The sequence below is a fragment of the Equus asinus genome, chromosome 14 (genome assembly GCF_041296235.1).
Source record: "Equus asinus isolate D_3611 breed Donkey chromosome 14, EquAss-T2T_v2, whole genome shotgun sequence".
Lineage (NCBI taxonomy): Eukaryota > Metazoa > Chordata > Mammalia > Perissodactyla > Equidae > Equus > Equus asinus.
Window position 1 is genome coordinate 48,612,389 of NC_091803.1, and position 27,364 is coordinate 48,639,752.

At 57.0% G+C, this 27,364-nt stretch overlaps 1 protein-coding gene across 6 annotated transcripts in view; it reads left to right on the forward strand.

Moving 5' to 3' along the window:
* The first annotated feature begins 410 nt into the window (after window positions 1–410).
* Window positions 411–27,364, forward strand: part of UNKL (unk like zinc finger) — a 46,438-nt gene continuing 19,484 nt past the window's right edge. For 2 of the 6 annotated variants that reach the window (XM_044747683.2, XM_070485267.1), the window contains exons 1-9: window positions 411–564; window positions 1,687–1,896; window positions 12,140–12,316; window positions 12,730–12,863; window positions 16,980–17,115; window positions 17,793–17,910; window positions 19,296–19,380; window positions 20,157–20,242; window positions 24,196–24,258. In XM_044747683.2, coding sequence (XP_044603618.1) covers window positions 488–564; window positions 1,687–1,896; window positions 12,140–12,316; window positions 12,730–12,863; window positions 16,980–17,115; window positions 17,793–17,910; window positions 19,296–19,380; window positions 20,157–20,242; window positions 24,196–24,258 — 1,086 coding nt within the window. In that variant the 5' untranslated portion in view covers window positions 411–487. Of the gene's footprint in view, window positions 565–1,686; window positions 1,897–4,890; window positions 5,301–12,139; window positions 12,317–12,729; window positions 12,864–16,979; window positions 17,116–17,792; window positions 17,911–19,295; window positions 19,381–20,156; window positions 20,243–24,195; window positions 24,259–27,364 lie in introns of those variants that run through there. The other 4 variants (XM_044747684.2, XM_044747682.2, XM_070485273.1 and 1 more) reach the window with 4 other exon arrangements.

Genomic DNA, 27,364 nt, shown 5'->3' on the forward strand with positions numbered 1-27,364 from the left:
GGACCTGTCGGCTCCAGCTGCTCCTGGGGCCCAGCTTGGGGTCGCTGTCAGGGTGTGCAGAGTGCGCGGGCCAGGAGTGGAGGGGTGAAGGCAGCAGTGGGGGTGGGGGACCGGGGCCGAGGCCCTCTGTGCGCAGGATGGGGTGTGGACCTCGGGAAGCCCGCGGGGGTGGGGCGATGCTGTGCACGGGAGATGCGGGACTGGCAGCGGCGGCGCGCGCGGGGTGTGTCCCTGGCGGGGCCGGGGCGCTGCGGCCCGTCGCGCGGCGGAGTCGGGGGTCCGCGCGGGTCTCCCCCAGGTGCTGGCCGCTGCTGCGCGCCGGGCCGCCCCCCGCACCCGCGAGGCGCCCGCTGGGGGTGTGGCCTGGGCGTGGCGGGTGGGCGTGGCCGGCCGGCCGGGGGGCGCGGGTGGGCTCGGCGCGGGGGAGATCCGGAGGGGCGGGGGCGGGCCCGCGCGGCGCATGCGCGCTGCATTGTTTTGACTGAAAATGCCGTCGGTTTCGAAAGCCGCGGCGGCGGCGCTGAGCGGGTCCCCCCCGCAGACGGAGAAGCCGACCCACTACAGGTCAGTGCCGGGGCGGCCGCGGCGGGGGCGGGAGCGGAGCGGAGGGCGGCCCCGCGCGCCCCCGGCCCGCGCGCCCGCGCCCCTGCGCCCCTGCGCCCCTGGGCCTGGGTGCCGCCGCCGGGTGCGGCCTGGGGCCCCGCGCTGCCCCCGCCCCCGCCGCGGCCGCCCCCTGCCCGGCGCCGCGCCTGGTCTCTGGGCGGGTGGACCACCATCCGACTCCGGCTGCCGCCGCCTGAGGTCGGGAGGCGGCGCCCAGAGTCTTGGGGTGGCACCTGGGTTTGGGGGCTGGGGAACGCGCCGGGGGTCGGGGGGCCACGCGCCTCTGCTTGGGGGTCGGGGAACAGCGCCTGGGGTCGGGCGCCGCGGAGAATGCGCCTAGGGTTGAGGATGGGGTTTCCGCGCCTGGGCGCCGGGGGAGGGCGGCCATCTGGACTTGGGCTGCCTCCGCCTGGGGTCGGGGATGGCACCTGGGCTTGGGGGCTGGGGCGCGCCCGGGGTCGCGGGGTCGCACCTGAAGTCAGAGATCGCGTCTGTGGTCGGGATGGGTGAGCTGCGCATGGGGTCTGAGGGATCGCATCTGGGGTCGGGGAAACGCGCTTGGGCTGGGAAGGGGGGCGTCTTGGGCCGTCTGGAGTCGGAATGAGAAGTCGCGCCTGGGGTCGGGGATTGGGGTGCTGCGCCTGGGGTGGGGGGCCGCGTGTGCGCTCTGGGGGTGGCTCTTGGGGTCGGGGGCCGTGCCTGGGATCCGAAGAACGCGCCTGGGCTGGAGGATGAGGGTCTGCCGTCTGGACTGGGAGTGAGGGGTCACGCCTGGGGTCCCGGATGGGGGCTGTGCCTGGGGTCGGGGACCGTGCCTGGGGTCCAGGATGAGGGGCTGCTGCTGGGGTCGGGGGCCGTGCCAGGGATGGGTGAACCATGCTTGGGATCCGAGGAATGCGCCCAGGCTGAAGGTGGGGAGGGGAACGCGGTCTGTGGCTATCTGGACTCGGAGTGGGGGGGGGTCGCACCTGGGGTCGGGGCGCCCCGGGCCCGCGGGGTCGGGTCCCCGCCCACGAGTTCCCAGGGCCGCCCGCCGGCGGCGGTGGCAGCGGAAGCGATCCGCAACGCTGTTTGTCTTTTTAGGTATCTAAAGGAGTTTAGGACAGAGCAGTGCGCCCTGTTTGTGCAGCACAAGTGCACCCAGCACAGGCCATTCACCTGTTTCCATTGGCATTTCCTAAATCAGCGTCGGCGCAGACCGCTCCGCAGGCGCGACGGCACGTTCAACTACAGCCCGGACGTGTACTGCTCCAAGTACGACGAGTCCAGCGGCGAGTGCCCCGACGGCGACGAGTAAGTGTGGGGGGCAGCGCCGGCCTCGCGGGGCGTTGCCTGCCGCCCTCCTGCACCTGGCTGACCGGCAGGCGGCAGAGCCCTGGTTCTTTTGAACAGTTGGCACATGAAGGGGGTGTATCTTTACTCTGAAGTTTTTCTGTGACCAGTAAGGGGGCGGGGTGGGGGGGGGGGTGGAGGGGGGAGACGGGACGGGACATTTCCTTGTTTTTAGGCCAGTGCGGAAAAGAATATATGTGTTTCAAGGATAACCCTTGCATAGTTCAAATCGGTTTTGCTGCACTTCCCACTTGTGATTGCAGCACAGTTCTCCAAATTTCTTGCATTAGAACCAGCCTTTTTGAGGTATGGCTTTCAGGCTAGGGACCATTTTGTGGTCGGCTTGTTAGAAGGTTTGCTTACACTATGCAAGTCTATCTGGAATGTTTCCTTCCTTGCTGTTTACATGTTTGATTAAATTGATAGGAAAGTTATTTTATTCGCAGAGTGTCATTTAGGTAGCACTTTTAAAGTTTAAGAAATTAAGATTTTGTTTTGGTTGCCTTTTTTTTTTTTTTACAAGTTTTCTAACCGTGTTATGAACAGATGTCTTTCTTTTGAAAGATGTAGAATGGGAAAACAGGGAAAGTACGGTTGGACTGTATCTTCATGTACTGGGCAGAAATTGGTAGATCTGGGCTTTGCTTTTTTCCTGTGGGCTGTTAGAGGAGGGAGGGGGGCCCATCCTTTTCTGCCTGGAGGTGGCGCGGCATCACTGTGCCCTGGGGCCCTCTAAAAAGAGCTGCTTGTTCAGTTTCTGTCCGTATCTGGGCCTGATTTGTGGGAGGTCCTCAAGCCCCCATTCCCTGATGCTCTGGAGGGAGGTGATTCTCCAGGTGTGCTCCCTTTTGAAGATAGCTTTCACGCTGCCCCACATGGAGGCCAGTGTGGGTCTGTTCCCCTTCATTTTACAAAAACGCTTAGGCCAGGGAGTACACTTTTAATCTATGGTGATCTTGTAAACTTCATACACTTACTGAAAGGTTTTTAGCTGAACACCAGAAAGTTAAAGTGTTGTTGGTAAGGCAGCTTGATGCCTGTTGAATAATGTATCCAGCTCCACTTTTGGTAAGATGGTGTTATATTTTTGTGAAGTTTTAAAAGTGCATTATTTAGTTGCTTCTTGAGCTGATATTTTCTGAAAATGGGTCTTCAGAAGAGATGTTTTTGTCTAGGTGAGGCCTGGCATCAGTTCCCCTGTTTCCCTTGGCCACTTCAGTCATCTCTCTCAACCTTGGGTCCCTGAGTTGGCCAGGGGGGCCACTGCTGCTTGACCCTGGTTCGGGGATCCAGGCACCGGTGTGTCTGACCCTGTCCCAGTGTCCAGTATGGGGGACCAAATGGCAACATTCACTGGCGATGCTTTTAATGCATGAAAAACATGTTTTAACAGCTGTTTCGGGTTCCAGAATCTGGATGTCCTGGTGTTGATTTGGCCCCATTGTTGGGCATCAGGGTGGTGTCCAGTTCTTGTGGGATGAAAGGTGCTGCCGTGAACACCTATCTGTATGTGGTCATTTTAAGCTGGGTTCAAATAGTGATTAGAAATATGCAGGGGCTGGCCCCATGGCCAAGTGGTTCAGTTCACGTGCTCCACTTTGGCGGCCCAGGGTCTCGTCAGTTCAGATCCTGGGTGTGGACATGGCACCGCTTGTCAGGCCACGCTGAGGTGGTGTCCCACATGCCACAACTAGAAGGACCCACAACTAAAATATACAACTATGTACTGGGGGGATTTGGGGACAAAAAAGCAGAGAAAAAAAAAAGAAGATTGGCAACAGTTGTTAGCTCAGGTGCCAACCTAAAAATAAAGAAATATGCAATTATTAGGGCCAGCCCTATGGCTGAGTGGTTAAAGTTCCACACTCTCTGCTTTGGCAGCCAGGGTTCACAGGTTCGTATCCTGGGCACAGACCTACTCCACTCATCAGCCGTGCTGTGGAGGCATCCCGCATACAAATTAGAAGAATATTGGCATAGATGTTAGCTCAGGGCTAATCTTCCTCACCAAAAAAAAAAAAAAAAAAAGCGCAACTATTTATTATAAAAATATTAACGTAGTCTAAATGGCATCCAGGTTATCATTGGAAAACAGGATGAGTGGGAGGATTAGGATTCTTCTTTGACATTTTCTGTTTTGAATGCATCCTGTGTACATCCATACCTAGTAAGGAAGTCCCATGTGTCTTGTTAAAGACTTTGTATCTAACTTTCAATGAGCGCATGAGATGACTTGCTTCAGCCCTTTAGGAAGTGTTTCACAGGCTAGACATCTCCCCTGGGAACCTCTCCTTAGTAATTACTGCTCATTCCATGGCAGAGGGACTTTCTCATCACCCACAAATGGAATGGCCTTGAGTTCGTCCTGTTGAATCACAGAGTCTGGTTCACACAGGGTGGCCGTGGAATTCGTAAATAGGCACTACCTTTCAGAGAGAGCAAGGACAGGGCCTTCCTTTTATTTTAGTTCATTTATTCTTGAAATTTCTATTTTGGGCATATGTACTACTGGCCTATTATTTTAAAATATGAATATGTGTGAAAGAGCTAAGACCCTTCAGCCAATGTCAGGTGATGCAAGCATCCAGCGTTGTCCTTGGTGCTGGCTGGGGGCCCTGTGGGGCTGAGTGGTAGGGCCGGAGGGGATGGGGACCCCAGGAGGTCTCTCTTCTCATGGCCCCCTCCCCTGATGCCACACTCTCACTGTCACCCCTTTTCCTTGGCAGGCAGTCATCCCCCGCCCCTGCTGTCATTCTCCTCCTGTGGGCACTCCTGCTGTCACCTTTGCGTAGCCCCCCACTGTCATCTCCCCCTCTCCACATGCACTCCCGCTGTCAACCCTTTTCCTCATCTGGCGGTCACCCTCCCCCCCGCTCTGTCACCCTGCCTTCCGTGGCCCCCTCCCCCACTGTCACCCCCTTTCATTGGCAGGCGGTCAGTCTCTTCCTCTGCTGTCATGCCCCCCCACCAATGTCACACCTTGTTGGGCAGTCACTCTCCCCGTCTCTGTCACCCTGCCTTCCGTGGCCTCCTCCCACGTTGTCACCCTCCTTCCTCGGCGGGCGGGCACCCTTTGGGGAGGAGGCCGCCTCTGCGCTCCCATCCCGCGGTCCTGGGTCTCCCCGTGCCCTTTGTTCTGGCGGACACGCCCCCTCCCCGGCGCGGCCCGCGATTGGCCGTCCGGGTCACGTGCGCCCGCCCCGCCCCCGTGGGAACTGGCCTCCGGCGGCTGCGGCTGCGGCCGCTCGGTGTGCGCACTCGGTAATCCGCGCAGAGAGAGTTGGCGGTGCCGGACGCCGCCTCGACCCCGGGGTCGGGCCCAGCTCCACCGGGTCGGTGTTCCCACCTGTGTGGATCCACCTCAGGTACTTCTTCGGCTGGGGCTTCGAGGAGAGCGACTCTCTTCCGGAGGTTTCGGGGTCCAGCCACATCCCGGAGGATGCTCTGAGAGGCCTCGGGTGTGGACGGCCCCAGGCCCCCAGCTGTCCTGCTCCCCGCGGGACCGTGGACCGTCCGGGCCGGCCCGGGTCTTCGCACGTGGAGCCCGGGCGCGATGGGCGCCTCTGGCTGCAGGAGACTGCGCGTGCGCGGCTCTCAGCGACGGTCAGGCGCCTTCACAGACGTCGGTTCTGACGTACAGAAAGAAAAGGCCATCCCGGGGGTCCGAGGGGCCCCTCCAGGGGAACATTTTTACTGGAAAACAGTTGGAGCAGTCCCCAACTATACTCTGGAGAAAGTAAACGCCCTCTTTCCTCTGTTAACCCTCCTGCAGTAGACAGGCTGTCGGCGGGGTGGCCCTCCAGACCCCACAGATAGAGATTTTCTTGTTTTGAGGGAGAAATGCTCCCGCCCCATTACCGTGGGGTAACTCTCCAGGTTGGCCTAGAGATCAGCCTTAACCGTTGTAGGGCTCCCTGCCTGGTTTCATTCGGTGGGCCTGGCCCTTCTCCCCACGGGTCCCTCCCTCCTCACTGCACTTGGGGCCTCTGGGGGCACAGGCCCCTCATCCGGGAGGCCCATGACATGTGACTCAATTGGCTTTCCCTCTTGAGTCTGGGAGCCTGTTGACTTAGAGACACTTGCATGTGCTCGAGGCTCGGTGTGCCCGCTGTGTCATATTGGTGCTTCGTCTGATCTTTCTCTTGAAAGATGCTCTTGCAATGTTTAACTTTAAAAACTCCAGTGTCTTAGGACCTAAGGCTTAGGTGAAATTCCATTCACTTCAAGGTGGTTATAAACTTGCTGTTTGAACTGATCTTGTGAGTGACCTCTGCTGGGGTTTTTGGGGAGAGGTGAAAGCTAAGGGCAGGTCTGGAGCGCTAGAGCAGAATGTTTAAGAGGCGGGGGCTGCTTACAGGGCAAAAGACGACACATGCATTTTGGTTACAAATTAGCCGGCTTAAGGGAATTATGGTGAGGTGACTGAGCTGGGTGTGTAAGAGCTCTGTGGGGAAACGTTGAAATCCCTGAGTGATTGCAGCACTTCCATCCATCTGTCCATCGTGCTTTGAGTGAAGGGCAGGGGACCCGGAGGCAGCGCCTGGCACAGGAGCTCTGGTGCCCTCTGCAGGGGCAGCACAGGGTCCTTGGGAGAGGGTGGCAGCTCTGTGGGTGCAGAGGAAGGAAGTGGACTCGTTGCTGGAGCTGATGGTCCATGTTAGGGACTAGTGAGGGGTCACTGTCCTGGCTCGGGAGTCCAGGGAAGCCAGAGGCTGGGGGGCACAATGCTGAACAGATAGCGTGGTCAACATGGGGCTAGCTGGCACTCCCCACCCCCAGTGTCCCAGAGGAGGGGACAGATGTGAGATGACACTTGAGCATCTCCCACCAGCCCCACCTTTTCACCATCCCCACCTCCCTACCCTCCTGACCTCTGCCGTGCCCCCCTAGTTGTCTGTGGCGCACGGGTCTTCCCTTTTCCTGTCTTTCTGCTGTCACTCATTTTCTGTACCGCAGTGGGTTGCTCGATTCTGTTTCATTTTGCCCCAGTCATTTCTGTATTGTATTCTGGTCTCCCGCCTGTGCCTGAGCTCCTTGAGGACGGGGAGGGAGTCATGTTGTACCAGGGGTGCGGGGGTGCCCTCTAAGCCCAGCGTTTCTCCCACCCTGGCCCCAAACCCACAGCATTGGCGGCACCTGGGAGCTTGCCCGTGGTGCACGCCCAAGGGTCCACCTGGCCTGTGGGACCCGACGGTCTGGCCTTAGCAGGCCTGCAGGTGCTTCTGATGCATGCTCCGGCATGAGCGCTGTGCCCAGCCCGGGCTCCCAGACCACGTTAACGCACAGTGGATCTGGGTCTACTGGGCCCCCCTTTGTTTCAGGCAAGAGTGGCCAGAGCACAGGGGACACTTTCAGGCTCTCCTGGGCACTTAGGTGGCAGTCTGGAGCCCCTGGTGTATTCCTCTCTGTTCCTCCCATTCCGGTTCAGTGGTTCCAGAGCATCGTGGAGCTGTGTCCGGCCATGCCACTGATGGAGCCCTGTTTCAGTTACACTGTTCAGGTCACTACTTGTTGTGGATGGGTTTGAGAACCACGGGTATCACCCTGAATTTGGCAAGCTGCGGAACTGTGTCACCCCGGGTCACGTCACTGGTGCGGCAGGGCTGACAGTGGCTTGACTAGTCAGCTGCACGGTGGCCCTGGGGACAGATTAGTGAACTCCCGCTTGCGGTGTTGGGCTGACCCCTGGGGTCTCCCCAGCCTCCTCCCCTCCCTGAGGCGGGTCCTGGAGTTGCCACAGTCTTCTCTGAGGTTCTCCCTTCGGCTCTTACATGTCCTGACGGGAAGCTGTTTTCTTTTCATTAAACGTTCTCTACGGGGCTGGCCCTGTGGCCGAGTGGTTAAGTTCGCTCGCTCTGCTGCAGGCGGCCCAGAGTTTCGTTGGTTCGAGTCCTGGGCAAGGACATGGCACTGCTCATCAGGCCGCGCTGAGGCAGCGTCCCACATGCCACAAATAGAAGGACCCACAATGAAGAATATACAACTGTGTACTGGGGGGGCTTTAGGGAGAAAAAGGAAAAAAATAAGATCTTAAAAAAAATAAATTAAAAAAACCCAAAAACCTTTTCTAGTATCTTAAGGTCAGCTCGTGCTTTTATGTCGTGTCGTAGGCAGAGGTGACATGCTCTGAGTGAAATGACAGTGCCTGTTTGGTGCTCTGCCGGGCAAGGGGGCCGTGGCCAGGCTTGGTTGCTGTGGCGATAGTGCTGGAGAGGAAATAAAGTGATGCTCGGAGGGAACCTGAGGGACCGTTACAGAGCGAGCGAACATCGAGATGGAACATTAGGAGAATCTTAACTTCCCTGGAGCTCAGAATGTGCACGACTCCGGCCGTGCTCCACAGTGTGTCAGCACAGGGACACCCGTGTCCCCCCTCTGCATGTCAGCGATGCTCGGCTGTCTTCCTGCCCCGCTGCAGCTGTGTGAATGGGTTCTGTAGAAAACCCTCGGCTCTGGTGCGCTGGGCCGCTCTCCCCAGACGGTGGGATCCTTAGATGCGACTTAGAGTAGAAGCCTAAGTATTTCTGAAGATTGGAACTGTCTTTGTAAAGTGGCGGCTTTCCTATTAGCTTAAATTATTTTACTTTTTATTGTTGCAAAATGTACAAAACACAAAATTTACCATCTTAGCCTTTTTAGGGGCACCGCTCAGCTGCGTTAAGCACATTCACATTGTTGTCCGGCCACAACCACCATCGTTCTCCAGAACTTTTCCATCTTCCCCAAACTGAAATTTTGTCCCCATTAAACCATAGCTCCCTCCCTCCATAATTTTTTATATGAGCCCATGTATATGTATTCTTGGCCCCACATTCCATTATCAACAGCATGTGGCTCTCCCTTTTCTTGGTGTTTTTGCCCCGACAATACATCTTGGCTCCCGCTCAGTAGTCCACACAGACCCTCTTATTCCCAGAGCGGCACCGAGCTCCCTTGACATCTGTCCACAGCTTGGGTCGTCTCCAGCCTCGCCGATTACAGACGTCTTGCGGTAGCTGCGTTGTGCTCACGTCTGTTTGCTCTTCTGGCCGTTCTGTCTTTGGGGCAGGACCCTAGAAGGGGGATCGTGAGGTCAGAGGGTAAGTGTCTCTGTGGTTTTGTTACTTATTGCCACATTTCCCTCCAAAGAGGTGGCAACACTGGGGGTTCCTGCCGCCCACCCGCACTGTCTGCCTCTCCTGCTGGGAGGTGGGGGGAGGCGACTTTCCAGTATGTTTCTTTCATCATCACAGTCAGATGAGCGCCTCTTGGTGGCCAGGAGCCGTTTGCATTTTCTGTTCTGTAAATTCTCCGTTCCTTTCTCTGGCCCATTGTTCTGCGAGTTCCCAGTCTGTTTCTACAAATTCTTTGTTTATTAGTGACATTGATCTGTATGTTCATGTGAGAAGTGGAGGAGGGTCCTGTGTTCTAGAAGGTTCTCTGAGTGGCAGAGGGTCCTCCACACCAGCCTCAACCCCGTGGGCACCCTGAATCTGACGGAGTGAACGGTCACTCTGTGGTGGGGATTGACCCAAGGGCGCGTCCGTGCTCACTGTAGGAAATAGCGAAAGTGGATGCTCACTGTTTCCCTTTCACCTCCCAAAACGCTTCCCGGAGCTCCTCATCGGGACACGAAGCAGCAGCTTACGCCCGGGTTGTCTTCCGTGCGGGCGCGTAGAGCGCTGTGCGCATGCGGAGTTTCCTTTTCCACTTTTATATATCGAGTGATATAGTAATGATTCTGTACCTTTTCCTATTGTCACAAACTGAGGACCAAGTTGTCTTGTAACCTCCTCTCTCCATTTTCCGCTTTTCCTTTTTCTCACGGATCTGGAGTGCTTGCCAACCACTGCTGGTATTCCGCTGGGAGAGTTTGCCGTGACTGTTCTGGAAGGAATTGACGCTGGGTGGACACTGGCCTGATTTCCAGTTTCTGCCACTTACGAGAGCCTGCCACCGGCCTGCTGCATGTCTTGAGTGGTCCCGGGTGCTGCTTGTGTTCTGTCCTCTTGATCCGGGTTCTGTTACTCAGGTGTGTCGGTTTGTGAAAATGCCACGTGAGGTGTAGGTCTGACCTATGTGCTTCTCTGTGGGTATATTATATTTCGAGACAAATATATAAAAGATCCCTCTCTCCTGTCTCTTCTCTATCTATCTGTCTCCAGTGGGCTTTAAAAAAAATGGTGGGGCAATACATATAACATAAAATTTCCCATTTTAACCATTTTTAAGTGTGCAGTTCAGTAACATTAATTACATTCATGATGTTGGACAACTGTCAACACTATCTTTTTCCAGATTCTTTCCGTCACTCCAGACAGACACCCTGTCCCATTACAGAGTCACTCCCCATTCTCCCCTCCCACAGCCCCTAATAACCTCTGCCCCACTGTCTGTGTGAATTTGATGACTTTAGGGACCTCATAGAAATGGAATATGCAATATTTGTCCTTTTGTGTCTGGCTTCTTAGCATGATGTTTTCAAGGGTTCTTCCATGTTGTGGCATGTCCGTGCTTCATTCCTTTTTTATGGTTGAATGATATTCCACTGTCTGGATGGACCACATTGTGCTTATCCATTGTCTGTTGATGGACGTTTGGGTTGTTCCCAGTTAGAACGATTGTGAATCATGCTGCTACGACCACGAGGTGACAGATACCTCTTTGAGACCCTGCTTCCAGCTCTCTGGGTGCGCGTCTGGGGGTGGAGCTGCTGGGTCCCACAGTGGGCTTCTAAAGTGACTTTAGCTTGGCTGGCTCTGGGAACCTGGGGACTCGCCAGGGCACGGTGTCCTCTCTGTCTGCCCCTCTTGCCCACACAGCCCAGGTGCCCAGTGAGGTCTGGGGTGAGCTGTCTGAACGCAGAGCCTCCATCTCCTCGTCTTACAAGATAGGGGTTCAGAGTGGATGATGGCTAAGGCGCTTTTCTTTTACTTTTGGGTCTTGCTGGTTGCAGCACACCACCCAGCTGTGGTCTTTGTGGGGCGCCGTCCCCACTAGTGCTCCCCGTGCCCATGTCCACAGCCTGCTGGACAGTGAGGCAGCAGCAGGCCTTTCCAGGCCCCACACGGTTCTCCTGGCTGTGGCTGCAGGTGAGGGGCCATGTCCTTAGATTTGGGGACATGCTGTCCTGGGCCCCTGCCTTGCCTCTCGGGCTGCTCAAGGGGACATTGCCGCCTCAGAGTCCTCCTGTGTTTGTGGCTCTTGTCTGGAGGGACCACCCTCAAGGCAAGCTCATTCCCTGCGCTCCACATGTGCCAGAACCTTCTAAACCACCCCTGCAGCTGCCAGCTGCCTGCAGCATGAGCCCCGTCTCTGCTCGGTGAGCCGTACGTGGCTCTCCCTTGGACTTCTGGCTCTGGGGCTGCGCATGGCCCATGTGACACTGTCCCCTTCGTGCCTCCTACCCTCTGGCCAGTCTCCCCCAGTGTCCTCCTCCAGCCATATCCAGGCCCCTGTGTTTCCCCCCAGGCTCTTCCCTCCTTCCCTTGAGGGGTCCCCGAAAGCACTCGGACTCGGGATGGGAGAGGCGCCCACCCTTTATCCGATGGCGCTCGTCAGGGAAAATGAATGAACTGGCTGTGTCCAGGGGGTGAACTTTACTTTTCCAGACTTTATTAAAAAAATTATGCAGGATGATTTTCATGGAAACTCGGTGTTCTGTTTTTATCTTGTTTCATGGAGGGGTTTGCAGGGGTCTGAGCACCTTAGGGGAGGGCCCCAAGTTCAGGGCCGGGTGCTCTGCCCAGTGTTGCAAATCCTTCCATTAGAGCAGGTATTTGGCTGAAGGAAGATAGAACCAGCTGCTGACTGGGTGCTAATGAGAAGCAGAGCGTGGGGCCAGCCCCGTGGCCGAGTGGTTAAGCTTGCGCACTCTGCTTTGGCAGCCTGGGGTTCGCAGGTTCAGATCCTGGGAACTGACCTACACACCCTCATCAGCCGTGCTGTGGCGGCGTCCCGCATAGAGGAGCTAGAATGACCTACAACTAGGAGATAGAACCTTGTACTGGGGATGTGGGGGGAAAAAAGAAAGATTGGCAACAGATGTTAGCTCAGGGCCAATCTTCCTCACCAAAAAAAAAAGCATACTTAAAGGTAAAGTGGGACATGTGGGACTTGCGAAGCTTTGTTAAAAAAAAAATTAAGAGAAGTGGAGTAGGTTGATGCTGAGGGTGATCCCCAAACCGTAAGGCCCAGATGGCGTGTCCCCCCCTCTGCTTTCCAGGTGTCCGTACCTGCACCGGACAACTGGGGACACGGAACGCAAGTACCACCTGCGCTACTATAAGACGGGCACGTGCATCCACGAGACGGACGCCCGGGGCCACTGCGTGAAAAACGGGCCGCACTGTGCCTTCGCACACGGTCCCCTGGACCTTCGGCCACCCGTGTGTGACATCAGGTGAGTGGGCGGCAGAGAACTGGCTCACCTTCCCAGTGTTGCAGGAGCCGAGTGCCAAAGCAGCTCCTTTTCTGGGCCTTGGCTTTATTTCCAGTGAGAAAGTGACACGTTTCCTTCCTTGTGACCTGCAAGGCCTTGGGAGCTCCCAGGGAACAGCCAGTGAGGCCCCTGACACCCTCTGGGAGAGGAACTGAACACAGCCAGCTCTGAGTGTTGGGATTTGGGTCAAGACCTGTTCCAGTACAGGGGTGCACCCGAGGCCCGCGGGACCCCCTCCCAACCCCCCGGGCAGCCAGCGTCTCTAGTGACAAGTAGGCGGTTCCATAAAGTCACAGGAGCAGGTGATTCCATCACCTTCTGGAAGGGCTTTGGCCGCGCCCCCAAACTGTGACTGATATGCTGTTTGGTTGCAGGGAGCTGCAGGCCCAGGAGGCCCTGCAGAACGGCCAGCTCGGCGCTGGGGACGGTGTCCCGGATCTGCAGCCTGGGGTCTTGGCCAGCCAGGCCATGATCGAGAAGATCCTGGGCGAGGACCCCCGATGGCAAGGTAACCCTGCGGCCGCCGCGGAGGGTGGGCAGGGGGCAGCCCTCGCTCTGTCTGTAAAGTGACCTGCACGGTGGACCTCATAGCCCTCGTTTCCAGGTCAGATGGGGAAACTGAGGCTCATTGAGCCGAGTACTTCGCCCTCGGTCCTCAGGTAGCGGGTAGCCGAGGGGGCTCTGAACCCCACCTCTGCGCCCCCCGACTCCCAGCTGCTGTGGACCCCTGTGCCGGCAGCTTCCCTGGGGTGGGGCTTGCATGGCTGGCACGGCTCCTTCCTGCACCCGGTCCCAGAGCCAGGCCGATGGTCACTGCGCCCTGCTCCCGGAGGACGCCTGTGGTTCCGCCTTGTCCCTACCCTCTGGGTCTCCGTGTGGCCTGAAGATCACCAGCATCTGGGTCCCTGGGGTTTGTCAGAAACAGGAGTTCCTGGCCGTGTCCCTCAGGGCTGTGGGACCCGAGTCCCTGGCAGCCTCCACAGATAATGGCTGTGGGCAGTGGTTTTTTTTTTATTGTGGTAAAGTACACATAATGTAAATTTACCATTTTAACCACTTTAAAGTGAATATAATTCAGTGGCATTTAGGACATTGACAGTGTTGCGCAACCACCACCTCTGTCTAGTTCCGGAACATTCCATCACCCTGGATGGAAACCCATCTCCATCGTCAGTCTCTCCTGTCCCCCTCCCTGACCGCTGGGGCCACCAGTCTGTGTCTGTCTCTGTGGACGAGCCTGTCCGGGTATTTCCCGAGGGCAGCGAGGTTTTAGGAAACCCCGTCAGTCACCATGCATCTCCCTGACCCGCTTGGCGGGCACTCACGTGCGGACATGATGCTTTAGGACTGCAGTGTCTCCAGCGATGGGTGCTCCCCTCGCAGGCACCTCCCCACTGCTCGCTGAGCACCCGTGCGGGCCGGGGGCCAGGGAAACTGAAAGTGGTGATTGCGCAGGCCACTCGGGATTCCCTCCCGGCGCCAGCACCTCCTGCTGGGTGCTGTGCTCAGTGTTCCCCCGCCCTGGCCCCCGAGCTACGGGTGGCACGTGCCCAGCCGGTGCTGGGACACTTGACTGGGCCCCTAGTCGGGGTGGCGCTGGGGAGGTGGCCTTTGGTCACGTCTGGTATGGAGACAGCCGGGGGCCCTGTCTGCGTTTCCGGGAACCCGCCTGTGCTGTCGTGCTTGTCCTCGTGTTGCGATGCCTTTGCTCGTTGCTCGGGGCAGAGGCTCCCCACGGAGGAGGAACCACGGGCCTGTGGCTTCCTGCTTGCAGCCCTGAGCAAGGACAGGGCTGTACCAGGTTGTTGTCGCTCTGGAAAAGGCCTGCAAGAAGCTCCTGGTTGTCACTTTGCACCCGAGGGCCTCCCTGGTCGGATGAGCCCGGTCTCACCTCCCTGAGCTGGTGCTCTGGGTCAGGGCATGAGGGGCCCCAGGCCGCCATCAGGTGGGCCAAGTCTGAGGAAGGAGAGCGGGGAGGAGGCAATGGGGTGGGCACAAGGCTTGGTCGGGTCATGCAGGGTGAGCTTGCACCCTGGACTCCTGTCGGAAGCGCCCAGTTAGGAGCTCTGGCTTCTGGGGTCCCAGTGTTCCATATAAAACCAGTGGCATGGAGCTCCACCACCTCCTTCAGCAGAGCCCTTCCAGACTGAGGCTTCCACATTTTCATTTTTCTTTCTTTTGTTTTTTTGGTGAGGAAGATTGGCCCTGAGCTAACATCTGTGCCAGTCTTCTATTTTCTATATAGAATACTGCCTCAGCATGGCTTGATGAGCAGTGTGTAGATCCACACCCGGGATCCAAGCCTATGAACCCTGGGCTACCAAAGCGGAGCACACGAACTTAACCACTGTGCCACCGGGCCAGCCCCAGATTATGTTTCTTAGGGCAGTTTAACAATTGCACAAACAGTAGCGAGTTCCCACGGCCCTCTACTTCCCACATGAGCATCTTGCGTTGATGGTACGTTGTTACAATTGAGGAACTGGATACTTTGTTGTCACATAACATCCAGTGCTGACATGAGGGCTCATGCCTGGTGTGTGCCTCTTTGGGTTTGGACAAATATGTACATGTATCCACCGTTATAGTGTCACACAGAGTAGTGTCACTGCCCTAAAACCTGCCTGCTCAACCGCCTTCCCCCCACCCCTGGCGCCCACTGGCCTTTTTTGTTTTTAAAGATTGGCGCCTGAGCTAACATCTGTCGCCAGTCTTCTTTTCTTTTCTTTTTTTCCCTTCTTCTCCCCAAAGCCCCCCAGTACATAGTGATATCTTCTAGTTGTGAGTGCCTCTGGTTGTGGCCTGTGGGACGCCGCCTTAGCATGGCCTGACGAGCAGCGCCATGTCCGCACCCAGGATCCAAATCAGCAAAACCCCGGGCCGCTGAAGCGGAGCCCGCAAACCCAACCACTCGGCCACGGGGCCGGCCCCACCCACTGACCTTTTGCTCTGCTCTTTTGTCTCCATGGTTGTGCCTTTTCCCAGACCGTCACGTCATTGCAATCATCTGGGACGTGGCCGTTGCAGACTGGCTTCTCTCACTTAGTCATATGCATTCAAGGTTCCTGCGTGTCTTTTCGTGGTTTGGTAGCACATTTCTCTTTAGCACTGAATGATAATCCACGCAAAGACGGACCACAGTCACTTGATCCATCCCTTCCTGTTCCTGAAGGACGTCTCTGAGCCTCGGTGTTCACGGTCACCATGGTGTAGCTCATTTCTGTGCGTTTCGTGTCACTTAGCACGGGACCTCCTATCTGTTCAAGGCTCTTGGTTGATCCTTGTGAACAAATGTTTCACAATTTTTATTTTCTTAAAATCAGTTTTTTGTCCCCCAAACCCCTCTGTTCTCTCCACGCCCTGCTGTGTGGTTAACATCTCTTGTCATTAACATATTATTTGAAGTTGAATTTGGCGTGGACAAATGGGACGGTAATGTTAAATCTCGACTTGGAAACATCCCGCGTGTCGCGTCACCTGCTCCTCCTCCTCTCTCCCTCCGTTGCTCACAGAGGTCAGCTCCCTGGGCAAGAGTCATTGAAAACAGTGCAGGTAAATAAGGTGTCACTTATTAACCAGCCCAAGAACGGATATGATTTTTAGGAATCTTCTCTCATCGGTTACTGCTTTTAAATGATCCTTGGTGGGTTTTTGTCTGTTTTTGTTTTGAGGTAAAATTCAGATAACATGAAATTAACCATTTAAAAAATAGACTTCATTTTATTTTACTTTTTTTTTTTTTTGAGAAAGATCAGCCTTGAGCTAACTATGGCCAGTCCTCCTCTTTTTGCTGAGGAAGACTGGCCCTAAGTTAACATCCATGCCCATCTTCCTCTACTTTATATGTGGGATGCCTACCACAGCATGGCGTGCCAAGCGGTGCCATGTCCGCACCCGGGATCCGAACCGGTGAACCCCGAGCCACTGAAGCGGAATGTGTGCACTTAACCGCTGCGCCACTGGGCTGGCCCCTAGATTTATTTTTTAGAGCAGTTTTAGGTCCACTGGAGTGGAAAGTACAGACTTCCTGTACACCCTATGCCTCCACATACACGACACCGCCCACCACAGCGAGATGTTTGTTACGGTCAGTGAGCCTACATTGATGTGTCGTTGTCACCAGAAGTCCATTGTTTACGTTAGGGTAAAATAAGTATGTTTCAGTGGTTTTTAGTACATTCACAGTGTTGCACAACCTTCACCTTTATCTAGTTTGAAACTCTATTTTGTTCCCCAAAAGGAAACCCCGTCCCCATCATCAGTCACTCCCCAGCCTCCCGTCCCAGCCCCTGACACCCACCAGTCAGCTTCCGTCTATGGACTTGCCTGTTCTGGACATTTCCTGTCAGTGGGCTCAGCCTCTCTGTGGTCTTTAGTGTCTGGCCTCTTCACTAAGCATCGTGTTTTCGGGGTGTGTCCAGGTTGTAGCGCGTGTCGTGCTTCACTCCTTTTTGTGGCTGAATAACTTCCCACAGTGCGGATGGACCGCATTGTGCTTGGCCGTTGATCCGTTGACGGACACTTGGGTTGTTTCTCCTCTTGGCTGTGTGACTCGTACTGCCACGAGCACGCATGTACTCTGAGCACACGTGTGCATGTGCCTGTGTGGACCCCTGTGTTTCAGACACGCACTTCGTGCTGGGCAGCTACAAGACGGAGCAGTGCCCGAAGCCACCACGCCTGTGTCGCCAGGGCTACGCGTGTCCGCACTTCCACAACAGCAGGGACAGACGGCGGAACCCCAGGAGGTTCCAGTACAGGTGAGCCCGGGCCCTGGCCCCTGGGCCTCCTCAGGCCGGAGCCCCGTGTCCAGCTTTTCTCTGAGCAGAGAGCCGCTCTGTTCGTCCAGTGCTGCCCCGCGTGCCCAAGGGCACCGTCCTCCAGATGGGGAGCAGGCTGTGGATGACGGGCACGGTGCCTTCTCTGAGTCACTTCAGAGTCGGGGGACAGAGAACCACGTTCTCTGAGTTTTGGTCACCAGATGTCATCTTGAGAAGATCAGGTGACTCTACTGCATATTGACGGGATGGAGAATTGTCACAAAGTCTTATTTTCTACTGGTGGTAATTTTTTCTATAAATCCAAAGAAGTTACAATGAAGCTGCCAGAGTATTTAAGGAAAAGGATTTTGCTTGGGATTTTCATATTGTGAGACCCAAAGTCTCAATTTTGAAACAACCCCATGAGAGGCAGAGAGCGCTCCCTGGGCCAGCTCTTCTCTGGATGCCCTCATGGCAGCCTGGGAGGCTGGCTCAGACTCGCTGTGCATTTTATGGGCAATGAAAGCGAGCTCCCAAACAGCTCCTGGGCTCAGGACGCCCTTGTGCCATCACGAGGAAAGGGCTGGGCCTCCAGCCCTCGGTGGGCAGACCAGCACCCGAGGATGCGGGAAGGATGTGTCCCCTCGTGTCCTTGGTGACTCCTCCTTGTCCCCCAGGTCCACCCCGTGCCCCAGCGTGAAGCATGGTGACGAGTGGGGCGAGCCCTCGCGGTGTGAGAGTGGGGACAGCTGTCAGTACTGCCATTCCCGCACGGAGCAGCAGTTCCACCCCGAGGTACGAGCGGGTGGGGGCTTCAGCCCCAGGTCATTGTCCCTCACAGCCCTGCTTGCTGTGCTTGGGGGTCCCCAAGACCAGCCTCGGGTCGGGTGACTCACTGGAAGGACTCGGAAAAGCTGTCGTGTCCAGTTATGGCTCACAACGCTGAAAGGAGACAGGTTGAAGCCAGCCGAGGGCAGGTCCACACGGTCCCGCCTTCCGCTCCCCGTGAGTCGTGTGGACAGCACTCACTTCTCCTGGTGACTGTGTGTGGCAATGTGTGTGACAGTACACAGAGTGTTGCCAACCAGGGAGGTCACCAAGCCTTGGTGTCCAGTGTTTTGCTTGGTGGTCGGTGGTGTAGACATGCCTGACCTCGGTCTCCAGCCCCTCCAGGGGTCGAGCCGACGCTGTGTGGCCCAGGCGCCCCCGTAAATCACGTTGTTACTGTCCAGCGCAGCCCACAGCCCAGTAAACAGAGACACTTACCAGGCAGGCAGGACATTCCGGGGGCTCAGAGGTCACCTCCTGGGAGCGGGTCAAGGCCAGTCTTTCCTTTGGACTGTGCGAGTGTGATACCCCAGGCCTGCCGAGCTAACCCTTCGCTGTCCGGTTGCTGACTGGACCACACTTCGGCGTTTGTTAAAATGAGCACACAAACCAGCCCCATTCAGGGCCTGAGACCGTGGGAGAGGAGGGCACGGTGACCGGGGAGGGTGGAGGGCCAGGACCAGGGCCAGGCTGGGGAGGGCCAGGGCTTCCCGTCAGGATGGGTGAGCAGGGGCCGTGGGTGTGCACCGTGGTGCTGCGAGGCGCTGATCCTGCACCCTTGTCCCTGTGAACTAAGGGTGGGGGCTGAACCGGATGGGCCATGAGGGGGCAGCCGGGGAGGGTGTGGGGGTGCAGAGCGGTCAAGTTGGAGAGCAGGAGATGGGGTGGGGCTGGGGGCAGGGGTCAGTTCCCGGGCAGGTGGGGGGCTCTGGGGTTGGAGGGCTGCCCTGTGGCCTGCACGGGTGGATAGGACATGGCATCAGGTCTGGTCATGGAGTGGACGCCTGTGTCATCTAACAGGCATTTCTCAAGTGCCTGTTGTATACCAGGCCCTGAGTCAGGTGCATCTTTCAGAAAACGGCAAGTGGACACACTGACTGTGTGTGCGATTGCAAGGACAGGGCCGGCGGGACCTTGTCCCCCAGGCTGACCAGCTCTGTGCAGAGGAGGGAATTCCAGGACCACAGGCGTGCAGGGGACAGGGCTGCGTCCCCATCCCTCTTTTCAGGAGACCCCCATGACGATCTGGGGCTTAGGTGTCTGCGCCATGGCAGCCAGCTCCGGGCTTCCCACAGAAACCCATTTCCCATCCGGCCTCTCTTTAATTTTATCATCTTATTTCTATTTCCTAGATCTACAAATCTACGAAGTGCAACGACATGCGCCAAACTGGTTACTGCCCTCGCGGTCCCTTCTGTGCCTTTGCACACGTGGAAAGTGAGTCCGTGATGCCCGCAGGCTCCGTCTCGGCCTCCAGTGTAGATGCATGCGAGCAGGCGACTCGCAGCCTCTCCCAGACGTCCCGTCCTCGGGAGCGGGAGCAGGCTCCGAGGACGGTGGGAGCAGGCGGGAGCTCAGCATCCTGGGGGCAGCTGGGAGGCCCCAACCTGCCTTTCAGGGTCTGGGGCTGGGAGGGTCAGGGCTCCTGCCCTGGAGCCCACCCTGGAGCCTGCCCCGTCCTCCCGCCTGCCGTGGGCCGGGCCTTGTGGGGCCCAGAGCGGCCCTGCCCCCAGGCGACCTGGGGTCCTAGGCGCAGCGGCCAGGCTCTGGCACATGTCCATTTTGGTGGCCAGATGGGCCCGTAAAAAGTTCCCGAAGGCGGAAGGGAACCTCGGGGATGGAAACATGACAGACTCGGCCTTTCTTCCATGTTCCTGGGCCTTTGAGCTTGCGCTCCAGTGTTTGTAAGTGTAGTTGCAAACTCAGATTTTACTTTATTTTTTATTTCAATGTGGAGAGTGGCTATTCCTGTTGAAATTTTACATTATTTTGTGGTATTCAAATCGTTCAAGACCCAAGGGTGGCGTTGCTCCGCACGGCTCATGGCGGTGTTCTGCTGTCCTTGTCCCCTGTGGCTTGGGAAGATTGTTGTCCTGAGACCAGGGTGCCCCCTTTCCCTAGTTCCTGGGGTTCCTTTAGCCTGACACTCCGTGCATGGAGTTCTGCTGCCAGCCAGCAGCCGCTCAAAGCCTGCTGCCCCCCTTTCTTGGCAGAGAGCCTGGGAATGGCCAACGACTGGGGCTGCCGAGACCTCACCTCCGCCAGCAGCTCCGCGGCCAACAGTGGCCAGCCCGGAAACGTAAGTGGACAGCGCCCTGAGCAGGGTGCTCTGGTGGCCCGCTCTGTCAGTTTTAGTGGAACTGTTAGGGGCATAGCTGGATGTGATCTCTGGGTGACATGGTTGGAGGCAGTCCGCCTGCGGGGTTGGTGGCTTCTTCTAGAAGAGTCCAGAAGAGTCCTGGCCAAGCTCTGGCCTGGAGCAACTGACCTGGCCTCGCCGTTTGCCAGACACACACGTGTGAGCCACGTGCAAAGGCGCAGTCAGGCTGACCGTGAAGAAGGGGCCCACATCCTGGTGGGTCTCCTCGCAGGGCTGGCGGCCGTGGCAGGGGGAGGCTGAGCTCCGGTCAGCGCACAGTTTCCTGGGCTGGGGGCCTCCCCCCACGTGGCCTCGGCCCACACGCTCCTCAGGGAGTTCTCGTCCCCAGACGAGAGAATGGTCCTCGGGTCCTTCGGCGGGCTCCCCTGCTACATCCTGCACCTGATGCCAAGGCTCCCTCTGGAGTACAGAGGCGGAGTCCAGGTGGATCTTCCTCGCCCGCTGTCGCCCCACTGCTCACGAGCGCCCCTCACCGAGCACCCCTGTCGTCGGGCTGGGTCCTGTGCCCCTGAGCTCCCCTTACACCCACGGAGGGCTGTTGTCCCTGTGCTCACGTGCCAGGCTTCCTCCGGATCCTGAGCTCCGGGTGTTCTGGGCTTCCAGTTTCGGCCGGTTAGCACCTGACAGGGTGGGAAGCCGTCTCCCTCTCATCCCAGGGGCGTGACGGTCGTGGGTTTAGGTGGCTGTCATGGGGTCATGGGTTTGGGTCCCATTGAGGATGCAGGGTGGATGGGGCCTCTGTGGGCGCTGTACCGACAAGGCCACAACCCAGTGTAGGTGGGTGACCTGGGACCCTGCAGGGAGCACCTCCCGGCTGCTGGATGGTGCCAGAACCACGCACTCACCCCTGCAGACGTGGTTGCTTTATGTCGATGTACCCCATTAGTACTAGCAGGTGTCTTGTGTGTTCTTTTAGTTATTTTGGGATTTTAGAAGTTAACCTGCTGGAGCACGTGGTGGGTGCCAGAGCCAGGGGAGGGATGGGGAGAGAGCTCGGTGGGGAGGGTTCCTCTAGGGGATGGAAGTGTCATGAAACTGGGTCGAGGGGGTGCATCGTACGTGTGCTAAAAGCTGCTGTATCCATCTCTCTTAAAAGGTACACTTACGTTGTGTGATTTCACCTCAATTAAAAAGAAAATTTAGGTGCTGGCCCAGTGGCATAGTGGTTAGGTTTGCGTGCTCTGCTTTGGTGGCCCGGGGTTCACAAGTTTGGATCCCAGGCACAGACCTACACACCACTCATCAAGCCACGCTATGGCAGATGTCCCACATACAAAATAAAGGAAGACTGGCACAGATATTAGCTCAGGGCCAATCTACCTCACCAAAAAAAAAAGACAAAAGAAAAACTAAGTGTCTGTTTGGGGCATCGGCTCCGACTGTTGGGCCATCTGCATAGACAGCCTTCTGGCCCAGCAGCGGCCTCTCGCCTGGCACGTGGCTCTTGCTCTGTTGGGCAACTTCGAGGGAGCCCTGAGCCCCTGGTTTTATCTCCCTTAGGTCTGCCCACAGGGAAGGCTGGGTCGGGGGGGTGGCGACAATGTCACCAGCGGCCCCAGAGCTGGCTTTGCACGAGATGATGCTGCCAGGTGGGCATGTGGGGGGGGCGGTTCTCACTTCTCACTCACGGCCAGTTTGTCTTCCCCTCATCCGACTGGTCTCGTTTGTGAGGATGATTACAGATCCCTAATCTTGGCTCGTGTGGAGCGGGTGTCCCCGCTGCTTCCTCTGTCAGTGTAGCGAGGGTCTGGTGAACGTTTGAACCGCGTGCCTCACGCCGCCTCCTTTCAGACCTGCCCCCATACCGGCCACAGTGTGGGGTGTGCACCTCTTGGGTGCTCCTGGGTCTCACCAAGTGTCGTCCGGGGTCTAGGAGTCTGTCTGGGGTTCAGATCCCTTGTCCACGAGCGGGGAGGGAAGCAGCCTCCCCACTGCGCCCTGCCTGCTTGGTCCCCGAGCACAGGCTTCATCTGCCCAGCACACTCCGTGCCCAGAGCCGGCCGCTTCCCATGGCCATGCTGGTGCTGCCCACAGAAACATGCTGGGAAATAACGGGAAACGTGTATTCATGTCTGGCCCTGGTTCCTGACACAGAGCTCCGGAGCCCTGTGATTCCCTGAGTGATTGGGGTGGCTTCTGTTCTAATGAGGTGACTCTGGGTGGGTCTCAAAAAAGACCAGACGTGATTAGAAGCTGGGAACTTTGAGCCCCACCTGCTGTCCTCTGGGGAGGGGACGGGTGAATGATCCGTCTGTCGACGTCTTGAAGCTGCCCCAGACATCCCTACGCTGTGGGGTCAGAGAGCTGCTGGGCTGGTGGTACATACACGTGCCAGGAGGGTGGCGTCCCAGCTCCGCGGGACAGGAGCTCCTGAGCCAGGGCCCTCCCAGACCTCGCCCACGAGCCCCTTCATCTAGCTGCTCACCTGCATTCTCTATCATACCCTTTATTACATGGGAAACCAGTAAATGTAAGTGTGTTCTCCTGAGCTCCAGGAGCTGTGCTAGAGAATGGCTGAACCAAGGGAGGGGCTCATGGGAATCCTGATTTATAGCCCATGGATCAGAAGCGCTGGAGTGGGGGTGGTCTCGCAGGACCGTGCGAACCTCAGCTAGAAGTGACAGGGTGAACTGAATTGTCAGCTACCCAGCTGGCATTGGGGAGCTGCTCGGTTAGGAAAACCCCACACCTGGTGTCAGCTGTGTTGTGCGTGGCGGTCGTGTGGAGTAAAGGAGGAACAGGAGCTTTTCCTTGTCACCCCCTGTGACCTTCATAGAACCGTCCGCCTGCTGCCTCCCACGGCTGGGGGCACACGGGGCTGGATTCCTTTGGGAAGGCGGAACGCTGGGCTGCTCCCCCTGGGTACAGGTCTCGTGGTTAGGTCAAGGTGCCCGGGGTCTCCGGGCCCTGGCCCGGCCCACAGCTTCAGGCGGGGCTGCACCTGGATCTGCGCCCCCGCACCCCCCGCACCCGTCCAATTACATGAGGTGAGATCCAGCTGCGCAGATGTGGCCTTTTGAAAGTGCACAGGGGCATCTGGTGGCCTCACAGCCTGCATGGCCACTGTGGCTCTCCAGGTGGGATCGGCTCCAGGCTGCTTGGCTCTGACTACCCTTCCGTGAGCTCAAACTCCAGTGGACCTGAGGGTGGGGCGGAAGCCGAGGAAGAAGTTAAATGCTCAAAGAAGTGTTCCTTGAAAAGATTTGAGAAAATGTTTCAGTGGGACGCATCAAGACTTCTTCTAGGGACCGCCCAGTGGCACAGCGGTTAAGTGCGCACGTTCCACTTTGGTGGCCTGGGGTTCACCCGTTTGGATCCCGGGCACAGACATGGCACCACTCAGCAAGCCATGCTGTGGCAGGCATCCCACATATAAAGTGGAGGAAGACAGGCATGGATGTTAGCTCAGGGCCAGTCTTCCTCAGCAAAAAGAGGAGCGTTGGCAGTAGATGTTAGCTCAGGGTTAATCTTCCTCAAAAAAAAAAAAAGACTTCTTCTGAGGGACCAAGACACCGAAATTTTGGCTCTTCCTTCTGGGTGACGTTCTTGGCAGATGGGGGAGAGAGTTTCAGTGTGCAGGGGACAGGCGGGAGCGGGCGCGGGCCACCACGGCGGCCGGCTGGGCTTGTGACGGGGCATGTGGTTTTGTTGGCTGTGTGAGTTCTGGGGGCAGGGAGCCTTCACCAGACTAACCCAGAGGTCACAGCGGGTGTCCAGGCATCAGGAGTGGGATTCAGGAGAGCCGACGAGGCCAGACTGGAGTGCCTTCTCCATTTTGTGAGCCTTCAGGACTTGGCAAAGCTCAGGGCTCTCTGTAGATGTCTTTAATCCGCTGCTTTTCCCTTCCAACGTCAGTGCCTTCTCTGTTGCAGGCAAAGCGGCGAGATTCCCCTGCCGAAGGCAGCCAGAAAGCCAGCGACCACGACAGTAAGCAGGTACCTCCCGAGGCACAATTTCCTCTGTCTTTGCCACTGGACGGCGCTGTCCGTGTCGTGACCTTGTACACGTCCTCGGTCACGGTCACCGTTGACTCACAGAGTGCCTGGTTCATGTCCATTTGTAATAGACTTATGTTTTTACTTCCATTCTTCTTAAACTCGTCTGTTTCATGTGTCCTTTGTCTTAATGTTTTAAAAAAATTGTATTGTACCTCAGAAACAACAAAACCTCTGAACGTCTTCTCCGTGGGGACATGAGAGGGGCCCTTGGCGGCCTGTCGGCGTCAGTGTCCCGTGGCCCCGTAACGAAGCCTTGCAGATGGGAGCTCAAAGAGCAGAAATTGATTCTCTCACAGTCTGGAGGCCGGAAGTCCCAGATCAGGGTGTCAGCAGGGCCGGTTCCTTCCGAGGGCCGTGAGGGACGACTTGTCCCACGCTTGTCCTCGGCCTGTAGACGCCGTCCTCTCTGTGTCTCATCTCGTCATTTTCCTTCTGTGTCTGTGTCTGTCTTCAAGGTTCCCATTTTTATAAGGACACCAGTCATGTTGATTAGGACACACCCTACTGATGTCATTGTTACTCGATTCCTTCGGTAAAGACCCCGTCTCCCAGTCAGGTTGCATTCGGAGGTTGTGGGGGTCAGGACTCCAACATGTGAGTTTCTGGGGACACAGTTCAGCCCACAGTGTGTCCCAGGTGAGCCTGGCTCAGTTTCTCCCTGGTCTGAGACAGAGCCCCCTATCCCCAGTCCCAACCTAGACGCATTTTCAGGTCTCAGATAGTTATCAGTGTGTTCCCTGAGGTTCCAGAGACTGTCCCCTCCTCCGTGAGGCTGCTGTGGGGGGCTTCCCGCCATGCCCCCTGGCCTGGGGCTTCAGGGCCCTTTCTCTCTGTTCTCTGTGACCCAGCTTCCCATACACCCGGTTCAAACTGAGTTGCTTTGAGAAACAGTTTTTTCTCTGGACACCGCTGCCCTGATGACTCAGAACGCGCATCTTTCTCTGTCACTGTGAGAAGGCAGAGGGAGCGTGGCGTTCGGGAAGGCCTGGGGCCCGGGGTGGACAGCCTGCAAACGTCCACCCTCTCTGGCAGGGACTTCAGCCAGTGTCGCTCGCCTCTGCTGTGGTCTTTGCTCTGATTCCGAAGTGAAAGAGGCCTGTGTTTCCTCCCCTGCTCCTGGCTGTCTGTGGGGGCCCCCACCTGACAGGCGCCTCCCCGGGACTTCTCCACCAGGCAGCTGGGCTGGGCTCCATTAGCAGCTTGTTTCTGAAATCAGCAGAAGGATAGTTGAAAGAAAAAATGTAACTTAGTTATTTTGTGATTTTTTTTTTAAGAGATTAAAATCCATGAGATGTTCACTAAGAATCTGAAACATGCATGAAATGTTTGCAATATTGTAGCTGATGGGCGTGTTGCCTCGTCTTAGGGAAGGGCCTGGAAGAAGTGCCTGGAACAGGGAAGGCAAACCCAAGCGCACAGAGGGGAGCTGCACGCTGGCCCGGGACACCCAGGAGGGGGCGGGCGGTTCCATGTGGGCTGCCCTGGGGATGTTCCCCTGTCCCTACCTCCCAGTGCATCTTCATGCTGTGACCGTGGTCCCACTCCTTGGGTGCTGTGAGTAAACTGGCCGAGTTCATCCACAAGCCAGCTCCCCCTGCACCCAGGGACCCTCTCGTCCCATCCCATCCCAAAGCCTGGCTCCGGGGGCAGTGAGCGCCAGGCGGGAGCAGGATTGGAAAGCCAGCCCCCAGGGTCCCTAGACCAGGTTAGTGGTTCCCAGTGTTTCCCCTGGATCTGCCGAGGTCCGGCTCAGTTTGAGAGGCCACAGGGGAGGGCACACCATGGCTTTGAGGTCGGCCTGGCCGCTCTCTCGTGGGCGGACGACACTCACACGGTTGCTCCAGGGACCCCCTCCCTGCATGTGGGTGCCTGTCCACTCTGGCCAGAGTGTGCCAGCTCCTCCATCCCGGGACCTCACGCCTCCTCTCCGCGTTAGCTGCAGGTCCCTGTGTCCCTGGGCCCCAGCAGCATGGGGAGCATTGGGCGTGCCAGCATCCGGAGTTTTCTTTGATAAACTGAGGCAGTTCGGTTCCCTGGTCAGTCCAATCCACTCCCCAGTTTCCATCTTCCTTCCTGGGTGGCCTCTTCCTCAGAAGCCTGTGCTCCCTGATGACACTTGGTGGAACGTGCTGAGCAAAGTGGCTTTCGCGCTTGTGGCCCCTCCATCCTGCAGAGCCGAAGCGTCGCTCGTGGCCCACAGTGATGGTCCCTCAAGGCTCCAAACACTACGGAGACGCAGCTCATGGTGCGCCCAGACCCTGGTCCTCCAGGACTCTGGTCCCACCCGAGAGGCAGCCAGCGTGTCACCTCATCAGTCTGGAGCACAGCCCTTGCAAGAGTGACACAGTTGGGCATCGAGTCATGATGCCAACCGCCCAGGGGACTGGGTCCTTGGCTAACACCAGGCTTTCACAGTTGTTCCTTTGATGAGTCACCAAGTCACCCCAAAGTTGCCCTAGCAGCCCGAGTGTGTCTCTGTGTCAGGAGAGGTGGGTTTCCTCCGGCCTGTTACTCAAATCAGGCAGATGGGGAAGCTTCGTGACGCTGGGATTGGCGATGATTTCTTGGAGGTGACACCAAAAGCACAGGCAACAAAAGAGAAGATAGACTGAACTTCATCAAAATTAAAAACTTGCGTGTGTCAAAGGACACTGTCCATAGAGTGAAAAGGCATCCCTCGGAATGGGAGAAAAAGGGGTTTATGTCCCAACAGAGAGAGAACTCATCCAGCTCACATCCATGAAACAAACACCCTGACTCAAGGACGGGCCCCGGGCTGGAGGAGACGTTTCTGCACAGAAGAGATGCAAGTAGCACGTGAAAAGGTGCTCAACACGACTGGGCATCAGGGAGATGCAAGTCACGACCACAATGAGGTGCCACCTCTCACCCATCAGAATGGCTACTAGCAAAAAAAACCCCAGAAAATAACAAGTGTTGGCGAGGATGTGGAGAAGGTGGAACCCTGTGCACTGTTGGTGGGAATGTAAAATGGTGCAGCTGCCATGGAACACAGTATGGCGGTTCCTCAAAAAAATTAAAA